Raw genomic sequence first — 23,158 nt, forward strand, 5'->3', positions numbered from 1 at the left:
AGCATAGTAACATATCGGCACAATGGAGGCCTGCATGAAAGTAAAGAAATATCAACATAAGTAATCAGTAAAACGGGATACATTATAAATTAGATAGGGATTGCAGAAGTTGACATTATAGTGTAGTGTTGTAGGATGGAGTTTGGGGTACCCACTGAAAAGCGACGCTTGTAGATCGTGGGTCCCAACAATAATGGGGTTTCCAGCATACACTCCAAAGCCAAAATTCATTTTCCCCTCTTCTTATACAACCAAATTAGGAAGAACAAACTAGATCATACTACGTTTAATATCTCTCCTTTCAACGAAACGAGTTACCTAAAGCATACTTATTTATAATCACGTAGGACACAGTGTCTGTCATTTGAATATATCTCACTACGTACGTACATGAAGACAAATTGAGAAAATATCCCGTCTATGATTAATGCGCCCTTTATTGAAGGTATAGCACCACACGAGCTAATCTAGTAACCGGCCGCTATACCGCCTTTCCTTGGATCCGAAAATGCGTACAGTGTGCCGTCTCTGTCTCGCTGGACTGCTTGAACGACGGCGAACCGTTCTTGTAGGAAAATGTCATGTCCTCTGTCCTCCAAGTAATGTAGCACTTCCTAAAAATTAAACAGCAACAACACCAATTTGGCATACTGGCATACGGCATATTCAAAAAATTTCAGTGAGCGCCATATCACATTTGCATGTAATGTCAACTTTGTATCTGAAATCACGATTAGCCACTAGAGTGGAAAACATGAAACCTCCTATTTCTTCTCCATGCACTTTTCTTTAAAAACAACAACTAAACAACGCCGCCTTAAGTTATTCAGCGCAAGTAAAAAGGCTTTAATGTTACCATAAATGTGAACATGGTATTCATGTGAAAGGCCGAGGAAAAGGACGAATGGCGAAATAAGCTTTATGGGGGACTTTGCCTGGGCTTGCGTGAAACATTCTGTATATCAAGTAGGCTCTTAAACACAATCATAACGCCAGTACTGAACAACAGATACAGCACAAGAGGATGGCGATTTCGAGGGATAGAGCCAAAAAGTCCTATAGAAACCGTTTCTCACCTCATTGAAATTTTGTTCATACTGGATGTAGTTTGGTGAAAGTTGGTGATGGATTCTTCGTTGGTTAATAACGTTCCGGAGGTCTTCTTTAAATAGTAGAGTGCGCAGGCTCACCTGTCGAAAGTTACACAATGAATTGAATCTCTATAAGTCGTTTGTGTCATGAAACAGGGTCATAGTATCTTCACTCAGTAAAATTACAGCATAGATATCGAATTACATGGTAGGAATTTCCTTATGTCTTGTAAAACGATCCATAGAAGGGAAGGTACCGTATTAGCAATATTGACAGTTGCGACGAATAAAAAGGAAAATTAAATAAAATTATTTTCGATTAAAATATATAACATTTATCGGACAAGTTTGACATGACTTATCCCATAGCAAATTCAGGTTGTGTAACGAGGAAACGACAAATTTATATACTAGCAGCACCCGTGGAAATTCACGGGTCTGAGGGCCTTTTTTTCATATTTGATTTTGCACATTTTTATTGATGAAATGAAATAAATGTTTTCTCATTCCTTCGTTAAATTGTGCTCTCTTCTACCCATGACCACCCTTCCAAGAAATTTAATGTTAAGACGTGCCGCGATCCGGTCCATGGGTTGAGATCTTCCCGTCACTTGCTTTTATCATAGAACTTGAGTTTCGAGAGGTTAGCAGCATCCGTTGAAATCCAACGGTTTTCTTGTCGTCCCTCATCCCCCCCCCAAAAAAAACACACACACACACACACACACACACACACACACACAGATTTCCACCCCCGGAAAAAAAATATAAAAGAAACCAGGGAAAATTATTAAAAACGCTTATGAGATTCCCCGAACGTTCTACCCACAGGTTCTTCCCGTCGAAACGGGGAGATGATACCCTTGACACTTTGACCTTGATATTAGGGAGCTTTCGATTGAGGACGCAATGAGATCTGCGACGTAAATTGTGCTTGTCGTGTGCAAATTTCAGCCGTTGGCATAGTTACAAGCTTGAGGTTCTGCGTCCATCTCGAATCTACTTCGGTAGTAGGCTAAAATAACGTCGTTCCAGAATCACCGACGTAAGCCATTGGTAGCTAAGGGACTTGACCAGTAGAAATAGGCCAACCTTGTGTGGCAAGGACCTGTTTATGAATGCAAACGCGCGTATGTAAGGGCCAGGGCGCGTGTGAGCGTTGTATGCGCGACGCCATGTTCAGTGTGACGTCATATGAGAGAGACGGTAAATTACTTTGGACACAGTACGGATGCTACTAGTAGTACAGAAGTATGTGATTTCTGTCATGCAGATCAACGCCCTTCGAAATTCGGTCGGAGGGGTGCAGTTTTCCCTTCTATCGACGATTTTCGTAGAAATTTGTGGATTGGGCCAACTCCCTCAGTTTTCAAGCATTGAACTTGAAATTGGGCTCATGTGATCGCTAGAGTACGTAAATGTGCAGATTTCATCTTTTGTTATTGTCAAAGAATGCGTTGTCATGGTAACAGACAGTACTTTTTAACGAAAATCATTGAAAAATATTATGGTTGTAGCTAATCTCTAATTTTTTTAACATTTGATTTTAAGATTTGGCACGTGTGTATGACCATTAGGTCATATAGCATGTAAATGTGCAAACTTGATCTTTTGCCATTATTAAACATTGTGTTGCCATTGTAATATAATTTTTTTAACGAAAATCATGCAAAAATGTGAATTTCGCTGTACTCCCAAAGTTTTTCAGCATTCCACTTGAAATTTGGCACATATGACCACCGTAGCATGTAGATGTGCAGACTTTATGTCTACTGTATTTCTATAAAAAGCATAGGCTTCTGTACAGAAAATTGTGGATTGAGCTAACTTCCTGTGTTTTTTCAACATCTGACCTAAAATTTGGCACATGTGACAATTAAATTGATATAAGACTATGGAGATGTGCAAATTCTTCTTTTATCAATGTCAAAGCAATGTGTTGCTATGGTAACAGCATTTTTGATGAAAACATACTAGTTACCAGTGGATTTAGCTCACTCACTTAGTTTATGCTCCAATGTTGAGGATAAAACTGACAAAACTCAATCCCAAAACAGTGATGGCTCTGAAATCTGTCAGACACACCGGACCCGACGTTTGGAATTCTCTTCCTTCTGAAATTCGAAGTTTAAAGTCCATGTACTCTTTTAGGAAAGCTGTAAAAATAATGTTGTTTTCTGGACATCAGTAATTCCATTGTCATTGTTAATGTATTATACACGAAATTCTTTCGCAGAAATATCGACGCATTTAATTCATTACGTAATTATGTAACCGACCATGACCTGTATCAACTGTTCACCTGTACCTCGGTGAGAAAATATTTTGTCATGCTTTGCTAATCAGTGATACTGGTGATCTTACTTTGTATAAACCTTTAGTGAAAACAGACAGACCTCTCCTTTCCCTTTCTCCTTTCAACTATCCTATCTCTATGCAAGTCATCCCTCCCTCCTATTCTCCTTCCGATGTACATTATAATATTATGTATGTACGGGGGCTGCACGCAAATCAAGCCACGCTTATGCTGTAGCCCCACTGTATTATTCATTGTTGTATGTTTGTTGTACATTTTGTTGTACATTGCGCAAAGGCAATGAAGGAAAAAATATTCTGTGAACAACTTATATTTATGTTTGTACATGAATGTGCATGTGCAATGATGCCATTTCGCTGGCATGGATTCTGATCATGACTTGTAACCGGTTTAATGGTCAGTTTGCTTTGCACCGACTGGTATACAGATTCAAATTATAACATATCAATAGTCACGAACCGGATTATCATAACAAAAACAAATAGTTGTATGCAAATGAGAAAACAATGACTGATAGGTGAATATTCATATAATGTAAATAGCTGAGTGTGATTGGGCGATTATAAATCCTTATCGCAATGCAATAACATTAACTCCATGAAATGCAAACTCAGGCTAACTTTTGCTGATGTGTGATACATAGGAATACAGAATGTGATGACAGAGTTTGAGAAATACAAGTTGTGCTGGGTATAAAAAAAAAAAATTATGCCCCTCATGGTACTATAATTGAATCCTTTTATCAAAATGAGACTGGTGCTAGCATTGTTCCCTTTAGCTACGTCCGTGGTTCTAGAACGACGTACCTTATATTGACCTACTTAACGTAGATTCGGGATGGACGCAGGACTTCAAGCTTGTAACTATGCCAACGGCTGAAATTTGCACACGACACGCACAATTTACGTCCGCGTCCATAAATACAAAGTTCCTTTTTCACCTTCTTGAATCACCGACGCAGGTGAAGGGAACAATGGTGTTGATGACGTGATACGCACATTTGACAATAGCAGCGCGCTCACACCACTCGAAACTGCGCGTGAATTGCTCCCTAATCTAAGCTTGAAAGTTCACTTGAGGCGGAGTTTCACTGACTGCATGCATAAATTATTGACGTCAGCCATGTATTTCCCAATCATGATGAAGCAAAATACGTCATACGCCCATTTGCACCTGGGACAGCCCACTCGGCTGAGCTGCTCCGTTGCCAGGAAGAAGACGAAAGCTGCATATAGGGCGTTCATCGCAGACAAGGGTGAAGATGGCGAGAGCAGAGAAGAATATGCAAGGACAAGGGAAAACTTGTACAGAACATATGCAATTCTGGATCAGGAAAAATTGCGTTGGCAAATAGCTGAAGTAGAGCAAGCACATGAAAATAGAATATATGGACTGAGCTGGAAGCTCATCAATGACATCTCCGGACGAAAGGCATATCAGTCTGTCAGGATTCGAGGTGAAAGTGCAGAAAAGAGACTTGCGACCTGGTACTCACACTTCAAGAACCTCTTGGGCAACCCTCCTGAGCTTCTAGAAAGTAATGAACCAATAACACCTATTTCTAGTGACCTTCCCATACCAGATGGTCCGTTTACGATGAGTGAGTACACGAAGGCTAAAGCAGAAATGAAGAACAACGAAAGCAGTGGGGAGGATGGGGTAGCCCCTGAAGTTCTGAAATATGTTCCTGTGGATGATATTATCTTAGAATTTATCAACCGCTCATATGAGGATGGGGACCAGCCGGAACAGTGGTCTACACTGAAAATCCAAAGTCAGGGGATCTCTCCAAGACTGACAACTACCATGAGATTTGTCTGAGCTCAGTAGTATCCAAAACATATAACAGAATGATCTTGAACCGTATCAGACCCTACATTGATCCACTGCTTAGGGACTCCCAGAATGGCTTCCGACTAAGGGCGGTGAGTTGGCTCAGTCGGTAGCGCGTCTGCCTCACGATCACGCGGCCCGGGTTCGAACCCGAATCTGGACTGAGCAATGTTGTGTGTAAACATACCGTCCCCTCTAGCAAGAGGCAAAACACTCTGTCCCTCGGATAGGACATAAAATGGAGGTCCCGTGTATGAGAGAGTCACAGCTCATGCACGTAAAAGATCCCGCTTCATTCATTCATCGCAAAGAGCAGGGTGTCTAACCCGGTGAAGTGGTCCCACCCCACATCCAACTGGACCCCATGGAAGACCAGCTTAGTGTAGCTGAATATGGGCTATCCAGCCATCTTCACAGATGGAAATGAACAACAACGACAAGAACGATCGACTGTAGGACAGATCCTAGCACTTAGAAGAATACTTGAAGGAGTGAGAGATAGGAGCCTCCCTGCAGTGATCACATTTATCGATTTCAAGAAGGCCTTTGACAGCATCCATCGGGGGAAGCTCCTAGAGATTCTCAAGGCTTATGGCATTCCTGAGAAACTAGTTCGTGCGATTGATGTCATTTACTCCAAGACGCATGCAAAGGTATGCTCGCCTGATGGAGAGACAGAGTATTTTGAAATACTGGCTGGGGTACTTCAAGGAGACACATTGGCACCCTTTCTGTTTATCGTAGCCCATGACTATGCTTTGAGGCTTGCCATCAATGGCAAGGAGGAGGAGCTTGGATTTACATTGGTGCCCCGTCAAAGCCGTCGTGTTCCGCCCGTAATGGTCACTGACCTTGATTTTGCTGACGATATTGCCTTAATATCAGATACGACTGTAAAGGCAAGGGAGCTGCTATTTGCAGTGGAAAAGGAGGGCAAGAAGATTGGTCTACGGCTCAATGCAAAGAAGACAAAGGTGATGGCATTTAATATCGACGATACCACTATCACAACCTTAGACGGCGCAGTACTCGATGTGAAGAACGACTTCAAGTATCTGGGCTCCTGGATTGCCTCGACAGAACAAGATATCAGGATCAGACGTGGCCACGCATGGAATGCTTTGCACAGTAAGAGGAAAGTGTGGAAATCTCAGCTTAGCGACGACATAAAACGGCGACTTTTTGTCACAACAGTTGAGTCTGTATTACTGTATGGAGCAGAGACGTGGACACTTACAGCCAGACAAGAGAAAGCATTGGACGGAATGTACACGCGCATGCTCAGGATAGCCCTTAATGTGTCATGGAGTGACTACGTTAGAAATGATGACTTGTATGGTACATTGCCAAAGGTGTCTGACAAAGTGCGTGAGAGAAGGATGCGATTAGCGGGACACTGTGCGCGACACCCTGAGCTATCTGCGAATTCCCTCGTACTCTGGGAACCTAAACAGGGAACTGCAAAACGAGGAAGACATAAGGCCACTTTAATCAGTGTCCTGAAGAAGGATGCAGGCCTTGATAGCATTAATGACCTACGGACAGTCATGTTAGATAGAGAGGTTTGGAGGCGCAACTTTGTTTATGGAACCCGAGTTGGCATCGGCTGAAGTAAGTACATGCCCTCGAATAAGTAGTGATAAGTAGTAGCTCCGTTGTAGATTTTCCAAAGCGCTTTTAAAGGTGCATAGTCCCGGTAGTGTAGAGGGCGCTGTTGATGATACTGCCGATCACCGTTAGCATTGATACGAAGACTACCGAAGTTGAGTTGTCATCAAGAGTAAAGTGCGTAGGTGTTGCTAAGTAACGTTGCCTTCGTTGTCTTCTCTGCGCATCGCGCAGTCTGTAGTAATGCCAGGGTGCGTGCTTATGTGCTTGTTATTATGACATCACAAAAGAAGGTCGCTAAAGCTGTCATCCCCCACAGCCGAATCATGAGCCGAGCTGTGATCGGACCACTGACTACAGTGAATCGGACTTCTTCAGACTCGGGGAAGTGGGCCACAGCGTAAGCGCTACAGAGGAGTCGATAGCGTAGGTCTCTATAGGAAACTTGCGCCGTGCGCCCGCGTACGCATTTGACTAAAACACCGGGACCATGCACCTTTAAAAGAAAACTGTACTGACATTTTCTAATTGTCTGATAATTCTAATCTACATTTTTTTATGCCTACAACTGGAAAAAGAGGATTCTAAAACCCAGAATAAGCCTGTAATCATTTTTTGAAAAACATGAAAACGAGCAAGCCAAGGAACGATCCACACAATTTGGCATACGTCACAGGTGCCAGCCTCCGACTTTAGCAAAACGAGCTACACATGCCAATTTACTGATGAAATCTCACACGAAGTACTGCAAAAACTGTTATTTAATAAAATTGCATTATGGAGCTGAAATAAACATGGTAAACAATATTAATTAATTTTTAAAAGGAATCTCTTCAAAAGCTTTTTATTTAGATAACATTTATGGGGAATATTCCAGATATGCAAAATGAAATTGGCATCATTGTCCGAACGTGCTGCCCATAGAAAACAGTGTGTAAGTAACGTTGCACTAACTATACTATGCATTGATGATGAGCGATAATGGTTCGACAGTTCAAACTATCCAACGAAGATGAGGACTGAATGATTCTTAAAATCTAAATCCAAAAAAAATAGTCAACGGCAATCAGGGTCTACGCCTAGTTAGAAGAAAATGACACCCAGTACACATAGACTCTAGACTAGAAGGCCGTAGAACTAGAACTAGGACTAGTGAGCAGTCAAGGACCGAGTAGATTCTACGTGGCAGTCCAAGTCTTGATGAGTAGGCCCCTACATACACTCACTCGCCTCCCCGTCGACAGCTGTACGTGTACAGCGCTAATACTTAGGCACAGCGTAAACGATAGTATGCATACCCCTGCTGCCAGAACTTGAAGAGAGTCCAGACGAAAGTCCAGACTCCAAGGTCTAGCGTTGCCGTTAGATCTAGGCCATTGTGCTGCAGGCCCTGTTGTTTCTGTGCTGAATTTTGCAGGTAAGGTATCTGCTTTATGGATTTTCAATGTTTTTGTAGTCGAGATAAATCTTATGGTAGTCGTATTAACACCAGGGAATAGATCTAGTTTTAGTAGGTCCCATACCTCGGAAGAGTGGCCCGACCACGTAAATACGTACTAACGGTGCCGCCGCTTCGCGATCCAAGCGCTGGTGTAGGTATGGACAGTGCTAGCGTACTTCCGTATCCATGTAGATATCTCAAAATTCACTTAACCAAATTGCACCAAAATCACAGAAAATACTTTATGACTCATGTCCACTTGCTCACGCTAATTGGAACCAAATCGCAAGTCGGGAAGCGTAAGTGAAGTTGTCGACTTTCCTGTCGTCGCTAAAAATAATCTGCTCTCTACGACTAAACAAGAGTGATCGCGGCGTAGGCCCTACCTGCCTGCGCACGCACAGACTGAAGTTAGTCATGTAATGTCATGAGACAAATCTTTCAAGTAATCGGGAGCAAAAAATCAATTTATAAATTATTTGAGCTCAGTCGAATGAAAAATATAGTTCGTAAATCACACAAATCGCCAAAATCATGACATTTTTTAGTTTAGTTCCCGCGTAAATTCCCCGTTCGCACAGTACTAGTCGGCTAACTTCAGTTCTAGATTGTGCATGTCGCGTTTACCATGATCTCTCGCGAAGAGTGAGTTTTTTGAGTGACGACTTGAAAGTCGGCGTCAATATTGATACTTCTCGATTACCGAATTCGTTCAAATATAAGACAGTATTTTGAAATATACTTAGAAGTATATCCTGTAATTTTGGTGCGATTTGGTTCAGCGAAATTTGAGACAGCTGCATGGATAGGACAGTACACAAGTGCCGCCTGCTAGCTAAATTGGGTCTAAGCGTCGTCTGCTACTCGGTACGATTTAACGCACGCGTATGCGAGAGCTTGTAATCGGTGATATAGTTGGCATCTGTGACATCACGACATCCGGGCTCGTCAGCTCATTAGCATAATTCTCACCCAAAAAGTTCAATTTTTAACATGAAATTACGGACTAAATCGTCATGAAATTTTGATTCTGTTTGCACCGCTGGGTCTTATAGAATTAAAAGAACAACATATAAAAAAAATTTAAAAAACGGTACAATGCCCTTTTAAGGGTCAACGGACTGATGGACGGCGGACGTTCCGGGTTGGTTGCTTTGTGCGTCGCAGATTTCACTGCGTCTTCAATCGAAAGCTCCCTATTACCCCCTGCGCGTGCCTCCAGGCACCCGTGGAAATACCCGGGTCTCAGGGCCTCGTATTTTTTTACCTCCGCGCGCCAAGGGAGGAGGTTATGTTTTCGTTACCGTTGGTTAGTTAGTTTGTCCGTGTGGTCGTAGAGAGCGCCCTGCGTGGTTGCATCTTTTCAGTGCTCTGAGTTGTTTATAATTTTTGTGTTGTTCTATGATATTATTTTGTGTGTCTGTGTCACTGTGCCAACTGTATTGTATGTGCTTCGTGAATCTCCTGCACCATTTTTGTGTTAAGTAATTCGAGGATTTGGCTGATAATCGGCAAACTGGATTTGGGGTTTGATATCGTTTGTACGGGAGCCACACTACAGCCTTCATTATGCGCTCATGCGAGCCTAGAGCTGTTGAAGCGCGTAGAAGTCATACGCGTTTGTTTTCATGCGCTCAACTGCTGTACTTGAATGAGCTGTAGCTTGTAAATTTTATGTACGTTTTTCGCAACGCAGTGATGATAATGATCAGTATAATGGAACGAATGAGGTATATGTTTGTTGTGAGTCTAATACTGACTCTTTTGCCGTATATGTATTGTTGTACTACAGCCACATGCACTTTTAGTATAGGTCTATACTACCTACTGTGAAGAATGATAAGAACATGTCTAGTACCGGTATCAGAGTGAAAGGCTACTCAAAAGCATGCATTTTGTATTATAAGAATGCAAGCTCTGCTTTTCACATGTCACTGTTTACCAGTGGGGATGTTGAAATCAACCCAGGTCCATCATTTAGTGTGTCAGCTGCCAAAGATCATGCTGTTAATAACAATACAAGACGTGTATATAGTATTTTGGACCTTTTACAGCTGAACCCTTACAATGTTTACTCAACTAAGCCTTCTTGTAAGTGCCTTAGGATTAATGAAGTGACATGGCAACGAATTACTGCACTACAGATTAACAGAGTGAAAAAGACTCACAGAGGTAAAAGAGCAGTAAGACAAAATAGGGATCAAACTGTGAAGTTGTTACATGAAAAAAAATTTGTGAAATCTGATTTTTCATGTATGAATTTGAAATTTGCTATGTTAAATGCAAGATCGCTGGAGAGCAAAACCGCTGAATTTGTAGATTATATTCTTGCTCATGAATTAGACATTATTGCTATATGTGAAACATGGCTTACGCCTAACGATGCTGCTCCGATTGGTCAATTGACACCACATGGCTTCACATTTAAGCACATTCCCAGAGTTGGCAAACGAGGAGGAATAGCTGTGTTGTTTAAAAGTCAATTAGATGTCAGAATCGTAGATTCCCCAAATGTTACATTATTTGAAATGATTCAGATGACTCTGAATTATATGCAGAAATCGTTGCATTTCATCAATGTATATCGTCCACCTAGTTCAGGACAGTGTCAGATTTTCTTGGATGAGTTTTCTAATGTTCTCGATAGACAGCTTCTCTGCTCGTCTGATTTGTTGATTGCAGGTGATTTCAATATACCTATGGACTCATCAACTTTGAATTCGAAGTTGTTCTCTGAATTATTGTCAGCCTTTCATATGATTCAACATATTAATGAACCAACTCATAATCGAGGCCATGTATTATAACTCATAAAGGTAACACTGTACAACTTTGTAATACTGGTGTTGTGGAAGGTATATCAGATCATTCAGCAATAAAGTGTGAATTAAACCTTCCTAAACGTTGTATCAAAAGAACATTTGCTGCTACACGGAATTTGAAATCTGTAAACCCACAAGAGTTTGTTGCTGATACTCATGTTAAGTCTCTTATATCAGCTGAATCTCATGTTAATAATGTTGATGATGAAGTGAATTTGTATAACACCTTACTCATTGCTACCCTTGATAAGTTGGCACCTGAGAAACGAATCAAGGTCACAATACACCCCAATACTGAATGGTATACCCAAGAAATAGCTCTAGCAAAACTGCTTCGCAGACAGAAAGAAAGTCAAGGTCCACAAAACTAGAGATTCACAAGCAGATGTATCATGCACTAAGGCGATGTGTAAATGCCTTAAGGATGATGAGTTACAATATAATTCAAAAAAGGTTACGGATTGTGGGAAAGATACAAAGAAGTTGTACAAAATTGCTAATGCTTTACTTTACCGAAAACAGCGATCTCCTTTACCAGAACACCTCACTCATGGTGATCAAGTTGGGTTAGCAAATTGTTTTAATCAATATTTCGTTGACAAAATTGTGGCAATCCAACAAAGTTTCCCAACTCGTTGTGAACAGCAAAAAGACATTGTATGTGAAGTCAAGTCAGAATTGAGTGAGTTTCAGTCTGTCACTGTTAATGAGATAGAAAAGCTAAGGAAGAACTCACCTAACAAATCATGTGAACTTGATCCAATCCCTACAGATTTGGTTAAGAAGTGTGGCAGAGTTTTAGCACCCGTTATCACAAGAATCATAGATGCTAGCCTGAGATTAGGTGTAGTTCCACAGGTGTGTAAAAACGCAGTTATTCATCCAACTTTGAATAAAGCAGGCTTAGATCAGGAGTGTCTAAAAAATTACCGCCCAATTTCGAATTTACCTTATGTGAGTAAATTGCTTGAGAAGGTTGATTTCTCACAACTGACAACTTATCTGCAAGATAATGAATTGTTTGATTCATTTCAATCTGCATACAAGCCTGGTCATGATGTAGAAACACTGTTAGTCAACTTAACAGATATTGTGTTCCGAGAATTAGATAGTGGTAACATCACTGCTCTTATCATGCTTGATATGAGCTCAGCTTTTGACACAGTCGATCATGCTATTCTGATTTAAATATTGAGATATTTGGGCATCAAAGGAACTGTTCTTGATTGGTTTATATCCTCTACTTATGTAATCGATCTCATTATGTCAAAATTGGCGATTCTACCTCTTGTAAAACTATGACAAAGTTTGGTGTACCTTAAGGTTCTGTTGGTGGCCCGCTGCTTTTTTCTATGTATATGCAACCAATTAGAGAAGTATTTCGCAAGCATTGTATTAGCTATCATTGTTATACGGATGATATACAACTTTATTTGTCTTTTAAACCCACTGTGTCTTCATTGTCATCCGCCATTGCAAAACTCGAAGCATGTTTGCAAGACCTGAAAATTTGGCTTACATCTAATGGCCTTAAACTAAATGATGATAAATCTGAGTTTCTGTTATTGGGCTCAAAGCATATGTTAAGTAAAGTTGATTATCAGTCATGTCATGTCAACATCGGTAGCACTTGCATTACTCCGTCGAACACAGCCCGTAATTTAGGTGTCATATTTGATCAGGAAATGTCATTTCGAAGTCATGTAACTCATATTCAGCGGAATGTTCGATATCAGTTGCGTAATTTAAGTTTCATAAGGAAATATTTGTCTAAATCTGCCGCTGAGATACTTATTCATGCTTTGATTTCGTCTCGGTTGGATTTTTCAAATTCATTGTTATGTAATCTTCCAAAAAAAGATGTCACAAAACTTCAACGGTTGCAAAATTCTGCTGCCCGATTGTTAACTTTTACTAATAAGTTTGATTCCATAAGGATTATTTTCAAGATTCTGTTATTAGTGCATCATTCAGTTCATTCTTTCTCCCCCGTATCCATAAGTAATTCTGTTCAAAAATACAATCCGACACGAAGGCCATCACGTTCATCATCAGATACATTCATACTCCAAACACCCAGAGTAAAACATGGGTATGGTGATCGTGCTTTTTTCGTTATGGGACCAGATTGTGGAATCAGTTGCCTCTTCAGTTAAGGGAACTGTCATCTACAGAGTCATTCAAATCCAACCTTAAAACGTATCTGTTCCTTTCATACTGAGGACTGTAATTACTGTATGTCATTAATGTTGGATCAATATTGTATTTTTAATTGGTATATGTTGTATTCTTTATTTGGTATATATTTGTTTTTGTTTACCATTTTCTTCTTTGTTGAAATGTTTGAATATGTATACGCATGTCAATATCTTTTCATTTCTGAAGCGCCATGAGCACTGAAAAGTGGACCTGTGCGCTATACAAGTAGCCACTATTATTATTATTATTATTATTATTAACTCAAAAAAGTTGTGCGCGGATTTAAATGAAACTTGCAGAGAAGGTCAAGAATGACCCAAGAGACAAATGTTTAAATTTTGGTAGTGATCCAAAAAATTTTATGGATTTTATGAAGGATTTTCGATATTTTGACTGGTAGGGTCAATGAACTTGGGAGTTCAAGCTGCGCATTTTTGAGGTTTTCATGCGCGCACTAAAATGCGTGCTCTAGTTTCTGCTGGGGTGAGGCGCGCCGCGCATCTGAGGGTCTTTGGATGTGATGTAACAAAGGCATTGGGAAATCGGGCGATTTTTCAGTGGGTGGAAATCATTGATCTCTATGGAAGAGCAAGATCATCGGTAAAAAATAGCTGCTTGGCGGAGGTCTGCGCTCTCAGAGTGCTTTTCTAGTTACCTCCGTTAAGGGAGGAGGTTATGTTTTCGTTACTGTTGGTTTGTTTGTTAGTTTGTTTGTCCGTGTGCAAAATAACTCAAAAAGTTGTGCACGGATTTAGATGAAACTTGCAGGAAAGGTTGAGAATGACACTAGAAACAGATGATTCAATTTTGGTAGTGATTTGGAAATTTTTATGGATTTTATGAAGGATTGTCGATATTTTGGCAGGACTAGGGTCAATGAACTTGGGAATTCAAGCTGCGCATTTTTGAGGTTTTCATACGCGCACTAACCCTGCGTTCAGACGATCCCCCGCTGCGAGGGGAATCTCCCGTTTGCCAGGACATCCCCCGGCAATCCCATCGTGTGGACGCTCGGTGGGACATTCCCCTGTCCCCCGGAAAGCTTGTCGAGCCCGGCAACAAATTCTGGTGGGGGACAGAGTGCGCAGCTCATGCAACTGTTTTCCTCCTAAGTGCGCATGCTCAAAATGCCATTTTGTACGCGCATACGGTGCCTAGCCGTGATTTGTCCCCCGTTCAGCGGGGATATCAAGACACGTGTGGACGGTCGATCGTAAAAAAGATACAATCTCTCCCTCTCTCCCCGCGAAGAGGGGGATCGTCTGAACGCCGGGTAAAGTGCATGCTCTAGTTTCTGCTAGGGCGAGGCGTGCCGCGCAGCTGAGGGTTTATGACGTAACAAAGGCTTCTATATTGGGAAATCGGACGATTTTTCAGCACGCATACGTATAATTGGTGGAAATCACTGATCTCTATGGAAGAGCAAGATCATCATTGGAAAGTAGCTGCTTGGTGGAGGTCTGCGCTCTCAGAGTGCTTTTCTAGTTTATTCATATTTCTTTTCCCACGTTATGAGAAAAAAAATCGCCTTAGTTTCCTCCCTCCTTTTTGCTTGTTTTCTCACCCAGCTTCGTTTGATGGATCATAGAACCACCCGTTCATTATTATTATCATTACTATTATTATTATTATTAGTAGTAGTAGTAGTAGTATTTGGGAGAGGGGGAGATGATAGCCATTGGGTTTTATAATCATTATTCTATATAATTCATTAACATAGGGAGGAATTAAGGGAAGGAAAAAGTTAATTCGTCAAGGATTGTGAATATCTTTCTTTCCATCATGTAAAAGTTACTCTACGCTTGATAAAAAGGTTCAAATAGCTTCATTATCATTTGTATTTCTTTTTAAACATTAAAAAATCCACCTGTATGTGCCTCTTCCGCCCACTCTTAGTTATGGATAATAGCACCCCACCCCATTCATTTGCCTCTGACTGTTTTATTGCTATTATTATTATTATTATTATCATCATCATTATTATTATTATTATCGTTATTTGGGATATTTTTATTTCTTTATTTTTAGTCGGCTAGCAGCTGTCAAGAATATCGCGCCCTCTATTGACTGGCAATCAAGGAATGACTGAGGCTAAAAATACGTCGCCCGCTAGACTAGGCAGCGAGCTGCGCCCGCACCCGACTGTTTAGCATAAGCCGTGTCATTCAGTAACCCAAACGTTGTACAAGAACTTCAGGTTTTCAAAGTAACTTTTCCATCTGTCCCACTTTACCCCTGTGAATGTCCTTCTTCAAATGTTACCATAGATATTGAAGTCACCATCCTCGAACTCCCAGATGCACCTAGTACTAGTCTGACATCACCGCTCCTATCATCCAGTAGGATTGTTGGACTCATTGACGACATAGGACGTTTTCCGGGTTCGACGAAATTGGGTTCAGACGGGGAAATGCCGTCCGAGTTAGGAGTTCCAGGGGTAGAGAAACTGTCCATCTGGTTGTTGAGGATGACACCGGTTGCGGGTGACATAAATTTGGATCCAAATCTAAAGAAAGACACTGATAAGCTTGTGAGGCGCCACGAATAATGGTTTGATATCATGTATTTTATACAGTCATGCAATCGAAACTTTTATTTTGGGGCCGTATATGACAATAGCGTTATGAAACATTTTATTGTTCTTGCCCATTAATTAATTAAGGTAGACATGTTGAATATCCATTCAAATTAATGAAGTTCTTGCTGCGAGTTGTTTTTATTGCAACTGATTGCCAGATTGCCCTCCATCAACGTAAATAAGCACCGAATTAATCAGTGTTTTAGTAGTAGTCATGATAATTTTAAAAAAAAAATCATGCGTAAACATAATCGGGATTGATTCGAACCGATGACCTCCTGATCACCGAACAGGCGTCTTATCCACTAGACCCCGAGCTTCCGCCCGACAGCCAGTACTGGTTCTAGTCCCTAGCATGTTGCGGGTACTGCGTAATTATTCAAATCGATGGAATTCTTGCGTCGTCGAGTTGCTCTTATCGCAACTGATTGACAAATTTGCCCTGTACTACATCGACGTAATTTAGCGCAGAACTAATCAGTGTTTTAGTAGTAGCCATAATAAAAAAATCCTTAAAAAATCATGGGCATGCATTACTCGGTACGGATTCAATCTAACGACCTCCTGATCGCCAGGCAGGCATCTTATCCACTAGACCACCGAGCTTCCGTCCGACAGCGCCCGCTGGTTCTAAATCTTATAGCATGCACCGGGTGGTGACACGACATCTGCTCCAGTCTTATTTTCTCCAAGGACTTAGGATTAGGATTAGGGTTGTGATAGGGTTTTAGGTTTGGTTTGATGTACGGGTTAGGATTAGGGTTAGGGTTATGTTCATCAGTGTGACAAGAATTTGTTTCGCTTCGCGTGCAGATATTTCATGGGAGCAATTGTCGCAGTATTCAAGTCAATAGAATTCTTGCTTCGTGTTTTTATTGCTACTGGTGAACATATTACACTCCATCGACGTAATCTATTACGTCCATGTAGGCGTATAGCCATGGTAAATTTTTATCATGGCTACTATAACACTGATTACTTCGGTGCTTATCATACGTCGATGTAGGGCAATTTGTCAATCAGTTGCAATGAGGAGTCCTTGACAGTAGTTGACAAGTTAGTAATGTATATGGTCAGCATCCAGAGACCCTTTTCCAGGCCAATCATGGAAAGTTTTTAGTGAAATCCATGAAGTTTTTACTCTAAAGGGTTGACATTAAGCCAGACAGGAAATATTTAAAATATCGTCTTTAACCAGCTTCACTTCCCAAATTAACTACTAGTATACACATATGGTTGTAGTCATGGCTAAAGATTCAAGGTCACTGAAATGTGGATTTAAAGGACAATAAATTCATATACATGTGGATTGAGTGAATACATCAATATTAGTAAAACATGTCAGTGAAAGTTTGGGGAAAATTTGACAATCTGTTCAAAAGTTCTGAATATCATTAAACTTGCCTCTAACCAGAACTATATTTCGCTAAATCTGTATTTAATTCTCTTTTTCTGGTCCGATATTTTGGAACTCTCTTGATAGTAGTATAAAAGAAGCTTTCAGTTTGAATACCTTTGCCTTTGAATTAAAGAATTTTAAAAGAAATTCTTCCATTTCAGAATGAGTTATGTTTTTGTCAGCGTTGATTTCAAGTCCCATTTTTACCATGATCGTCTATCGTTTACTAGAACTCCTCTTTACAGTCCTTTATTTAGGGGAGCTTATATCTCATTGCCTCACGTGCCCTGGTTTTTACCCATCTTCTTCCTCTTCCCTCTCCCTTTTCTCTGTCCACTGTGAAGGTAGTCTCTTCCTGTCATTCATTCCACGCTTACTTACCTTTCCCTTTTTCCTCATTACAAGGGAGCCGTCTCGTATTTGTTGATGTGTCTGTATGTGTGTACTTCGTCTTTGTCTTACTTTACTTTCTTTGCCTCGTTTTACCAGTTTTGTAACTACAGTTTTTTATGAGGGGACTGCAGACTACAATTAAGCTCTGCTTTTTAGCAGTCCCCTCCAATTCCAGCCGGTTTTTTTTTTTCTGTCCTTATCTTGAGATTATAAAATTGTATTAAGGTTCATAGTTTGTTTTTCTTTGCATTGTTGTATCATTAGTATGTGTGCGTTTAAATGTTGTAATCGTATATGTTGGAAATGAATCAAAACGAAACGAAACGAAGTTATGAATTTCTGCGCAGTCACTACTGGATGAAAAGACGGCTACAGTGCACGTATGATGTCACACGCGTAGAACGATATAAGAAATATATAAAGAGAATTTCATTAAATTTAATTTTTTCAAAAAAAGTGCATATTTCCTCGACTTGCCACTGACGTATGTTAAGGGTGATAGCATTCCCTCTGCCTTCTGAAAGAGGCAAATCAAGTGTTCCTTTATTATGCGAGAAAAGTGAAAATATGTTGAATTTTCCGTATGTTTTCTTTATATCGTTGTACACATGGTGACATCACAAGCTGTAGTAGTCTTCTCATCCAGCAGTGACTGAGCAGAAACTTAAAAAATTCATAACTTTTGAACAGATTGTCCGATTTCTTCAAACTCTCACTGATGTGTTCTACCAATGTTGCTGCATTCACTCAATCCACATGTCTGTAAAGGTGAACTTATCCTTTAAATGATATCATCTAGGAATGTCCTGTGGTAATATAAATTGGGAAGGTTAGAAATACATAGGAGATCATTTCTATGAAATGATGGCAAATATCAGAGGTCAAGATGAAAAGTCATTGTACTTAAGCCAAAGAGGATATTTCTGGGGCGGGGGTGCTGTGGCATAGTGGATAAGACTCCCGACTCCCGATCGAAGGAACCCGAGTTCGAATCCCGCCCAGTGCTTACGTCCTTGGACAAGGTGTTTTTACCCACCATGTCCCTTTCGACCCAGGTGTATAAATGGGTACCTGGCAACGCTAGGGTAATAATAATGGCAGGGCCCTCTGGTATAGCAGTGACGACACTGAAGAGGCTACCTGGGTTAATAAGACCTAATCAGATTATTATTATTACCATTCTTATTATTATTATTATTATCATCATTATTATCATTATTATTATATCAGTTAATGGACAGTGCAGAAATTAATTACATTTATTTGCGTGAACGTAACATGTGATAGGTCAAACATAAAGATCAAAGGAACTGTTCTTCGGTTCAAAATGTTTTCTTGAGTCACATTATTATCAATATTATTATTATTGTTATTTATTTATTTATTTATTTATTTATTTGGCCATACAATTGCGACATATAGTACAATGTCATGTAACATACACACAGGGGTATACATGTATAAAATGTAAGGGAGTGACACATGGGCGAGGGCTCACAAAAGTAAAATTCCATACTATTACCCGGGGGCATGTGAGCCCTCATGTGTAACTCCATATCACATAATAAAGATCAATAGTATGAAATGTGATTCATCGTAATTATCAATAAAACAAAAAATAAAAGATAAGCAATCGTTTAAGTACATCAATCATGTCATGATAATTACTATAAACAAGATTTGCAGATGAATACTTGATGTAAATAATCAATGATGCAACCACCCTCAGTAGGATACAAGTACATGTGTATATAGAAGGGGAATGTGACAAAAAGAGTATAGAGAGAAGGTATTCCAGTATAAAAGAATTGCATTGGTAGAGAGGAGAGACATGTATACGTATAAAATTTCCATATCGTACATTAGAGCCTTAATAACAAATCAATCTGGTTTTGATTCACTCCAGTCAGACGGACAGAAGGGACAAACTAGCTGAAAATATAGATTGATAGAAAGAGGGATAGAGAGAAACAGAAAGAGGAGAGGAGAAGCTAGTCATGGCTAAGAATGAATGCTTTCAAAGCATCCAAAAACGAGGAAAGAGAGCAGAGCAGAGCCTCGTCTTTAACATTGTCAGGCAATGTATTCCACACACGAGGGAAACGTCTGGAGGGGGAGAAGAAAAAGGACTGTGTACGAGACATCGGCGTAAATCCGTACTTAGGAGTGGGGGGGGGGGATGATCGGCGATAGTCACCATCATCACAATTACAAGCCGACAACCGGACCGGCGCAGCCTTCGGGGGGGGGGGGGGGGAAGAAGCTTGGTGCTCCCCCCCCCCCCCCCCACACACACACACACTTTACAGGGATCGAATGTCCCACTGTTTTACATGAAATATAAAGTGGGAGGGAAGTGGCAGCAAAAATCTGAAGACTTTTTCTTGTTTTTGTTTGTTTGTTTGTTTGTTTGTTTTGCTTGTTAGCCGACTTTCGCCAGAAAATCAGGCCTTAAAAGTATGAACACTTTTGTTGTTGTTTCTCTTGTCTTTTGATTTTCTTTCTCCTTGACTGACAGGCGATTTGACCCCCCCCCCCCCTTTAAAAAAACATAGCGTAGCCCTGAATAATACCCAAATAAATTCAGTAAAATGGTAATATGCACTCTTATTTCTGCGGCGTCAAAAATAACTTGGAAAGTGTGAAATATGACTCGGAAATGGCGCCAGCTGGGAGTCAATTCCTTCCGAGTGAAAGCTACTCGGACTTCCGAGTCAAATGATTTCACTCGGATTCCGAGTCACTTTCCGAGTCATTTCTGTGGCGTCAAATTAACTCGGAAAGTGTCAAATTTGACTCGGAAATTGGGTCATTTAGGTGCAAAATGACACGGATTTCCGAATCAAAAGATCACAATTTCACTCTGATACGATGTCGTTACCCGCATTGTAAGTAACCCATTTTGGTGTAGTAATGACTCGAATTTGGTGTGCACTTTTCTAGAGGAATGCGGAATGGAGGAATACATAGGGGTTTTCATCGGTGAGTACCCACCTCATTCACAACACTCATAACACTCTTAACACTCATATAAATAATTACCTGACAGTCAGTTTTATTTGGGGCAAAATGAACTTTCGACACGGACACATTGACTGGTAATGGCGTAGCCATAGGCGGCCGTACGGCAACTCGTACCTTTTGTACGTAGCCCTGGGCTATATGCTATACGTTAGAACCAATCTGCAATAGATGTGAACCTACCTAGCTACACCTCCACTGTACATGCATGGAACCTACCCGTATGGTACGATGAAACTACGCGAAGGGGGTGGATTGAAACTTATTTATTACATGTTATTAGAATAGGTAGGTTCACAATTGGTTCTAACGTATAACATATAGCCCAGGCTACGTACAAAAGGTACGAGCTACCGTAAGGCCGCCTACGGCTACGCCATTACCAGTCAATGTGTCCGTGTCGAAAGTTCATTTTGCCCTAAATAAAACTGACTGTGTAGACCATGTTTCAGGCAATTATTTATATGAGTGTTGTGAATGAGGTGGGTACTCACCGATGAAAACTCCTATGTATTCCTCCATTCCGCATTCCTCTAGAAAAGTGCACACAAATTGTCCATCTTGAAGACAAAAAGTTGCAAGACATCCTGCGGCCGCGGCGGATCGTCGAGAAATGACGCTTCTTTTTTTTTTTTCGCGGGGGTATTACTACGTCACATAGGACACATGACATGTTTTGTCCAATTGTAGCGCGCGTATGTCATGTACAACGCGCTGGGTATTTCTGATGTGACTCTGCGCAGGTGTAAAAAGTCCGATAACCACAATGATAACTCGGATTTGAGTCAGAAGTACACGGTTGGTGTTAAAATTTACACGGATCGGAGTGAAAATTTTTTGACTCGGATGCAGAGTTGAAATTTTGAAATAAGAGTGTGGATCTCCACTTCTTTGTATGTAATAATGTAGTAGATATTTTCCTGTAGCTATTGTATTTTTCAATATTCTTGATTGTTTAAGTCAATAAAGCAATCATCCCAGGGGTATTGTTCCCTTTTAATGATCTGGGTGGGGGAGGGACTTGGAGTTGGAATAACTGTGCGAGGGAGCGGAGCGACCGAGCGGGGGGAGGGTGTGAGAGGGGGGTATCCCCCCTCCCACACGAGGAAGATTTTGCATGTTCAGACCTGAAATTCAGCGATCTTGTGCACACTTTTGGTGAAATTTTGGATTTTTTTTCTATCAAAAAACAAGTAAGAAAAAGAAATATACATAGATAATTGAATGACTAAATCGTGGTATCTCAGCTCTTGCTCCGCCTGTGCAACATCACTGTGAAGGCGTACTAAATAGTGGGGCCTATCACCGGCGTAGCCAGGATTTGATCTTAGGGGGAGCGGTTAGATGCGAGGGAGCGAAGCGAGCGAGGTGGGAGGTTGTGGGAGGGGGGTTTCCCCCTCCCACGGTAAGAACTTTTTGCATTTTGACGTTGTAAATGGTGCAATTTGATGCATTTTTTGCGTGTTTCATCGACTTGAAACAGTCCCACATGTTTAAGGTAGCAATATATTTTGATGTCGATTATCATCAAACAAATTGGCTATAAAATGGTATCATTTAGAGAAACTTCTTGTATTAATTCTTACACTGAATATCATGAATGCGACCGAACCCGAGCGAGCGGAGCGAGGGAGGGAGGGGAGGGGGAGGGTGTGTTCCCCCTCCCACGGTGAGATTTTTTTTTTTTGCATTTTGATGTCGTACATGGTGCAATTTGATGCATGTTTTTGCGCGTTTTGTCGACTTGAAACAGTCTCACGTGTTTAAGGTAGCAGAATATTTTGATTAGATTATTATTGAACAATTTGCCTTAAATGGTATCATTTCAATAAACTTCTTGTATTAATTCTTCCACTGAATGTCATGAACGCCACCGAGCCCGAGCGAGCGGAGCGAGCGAGGGGGGTGTGGGAGGGGGTGTCCCCGCTCCCACAGTGAGAACTTTTTGCATTTTGATGTTGTAAATGGTGCAATTTTATGCATGTTTGCGTGTTTTATCGACTTGAAACAGTTTCACTTTTTCAAGGTAGCAGAATATTTTGATGTAGATTAGATTACATTCAAACAGAAAAACTAAGCACACGAGGGTGTAGATAAGGGGTATGTCTCCTCCCACACAAAGGTGATTTTGCATTTTCAGACCTGACATTCAGCGATCTGGTGCACACTTTTGGTGCAATACTTAGAATTTTTTCCAGCGCCCCCCCCCCCCTCCAAAAAAAATAATTGAAGAAATTAATCTGGTGCACACTTTGGTTGGAATATCTGGAAATTTGTCAATCACAGAAGGTGGGAGGGGATAAGCCCTATTCCCCCTTCCTACACGAGGAAGATTCTGTATTTTCTGATTGCATTTAAACGTTTTGGTGAACACATTTTGTGGCATATTTGGAAAACTGTCTAGGCCTATGTTCAAAGTGTAGCCAAAGTCGACTTGTATGCATGGGGGCGAGGGG

At 40.8% G+C, this 23,158-nt stretch overlaps 1 protein-coding gene across 1 annotated transcript in view; it reads right to left on the reverse strand.

Moving 5' to 3' along the window:
* Positions 1 to 467: 467 nt before the first annotated feature.
* Positions 468 to 23,158, reverse strand: part of LOC139730535 (glutathione hydrolase 1 proenzyme-like) — a 124,658-nt gene continuing 101,967 nt past the window's right edge. The window contains exons 10-12 of the mRNA XM_071641390.1: positions 15,574 to 15,817; positions 1,077 to 1,190; positions 468 to 614 (exon numbers count right to left, since the gene is read on the reverse strand). Coding sequence (XP_071497491.1) covers positions 468 to 614; positions 1,077 to 1,190; positions 15,574 to 15,817 — 505 coding nt within the window. The remainder of the gene's footprint in view (positions 615 to 1,076; positions 1,191 to 15,573; positions 15,818 to 23,158) is intronic.

Source organism: Diadema antillarum, unplaced genomic scaffold (genome assembly GCF_040938485.1).
Source record: "Diadema antillarum isolate AM-2024a unplaced genomic scaffold, OU_Dant_1.0 seq00000320_RagTag, whole genome shotgun sequence".
Taxonomy (NCBI): Eukaryota; Metazoa; Echinodermata; class Echinoidea; order Diadematoida; family Diadematidae; genus Diadema; species Diadema antillarum.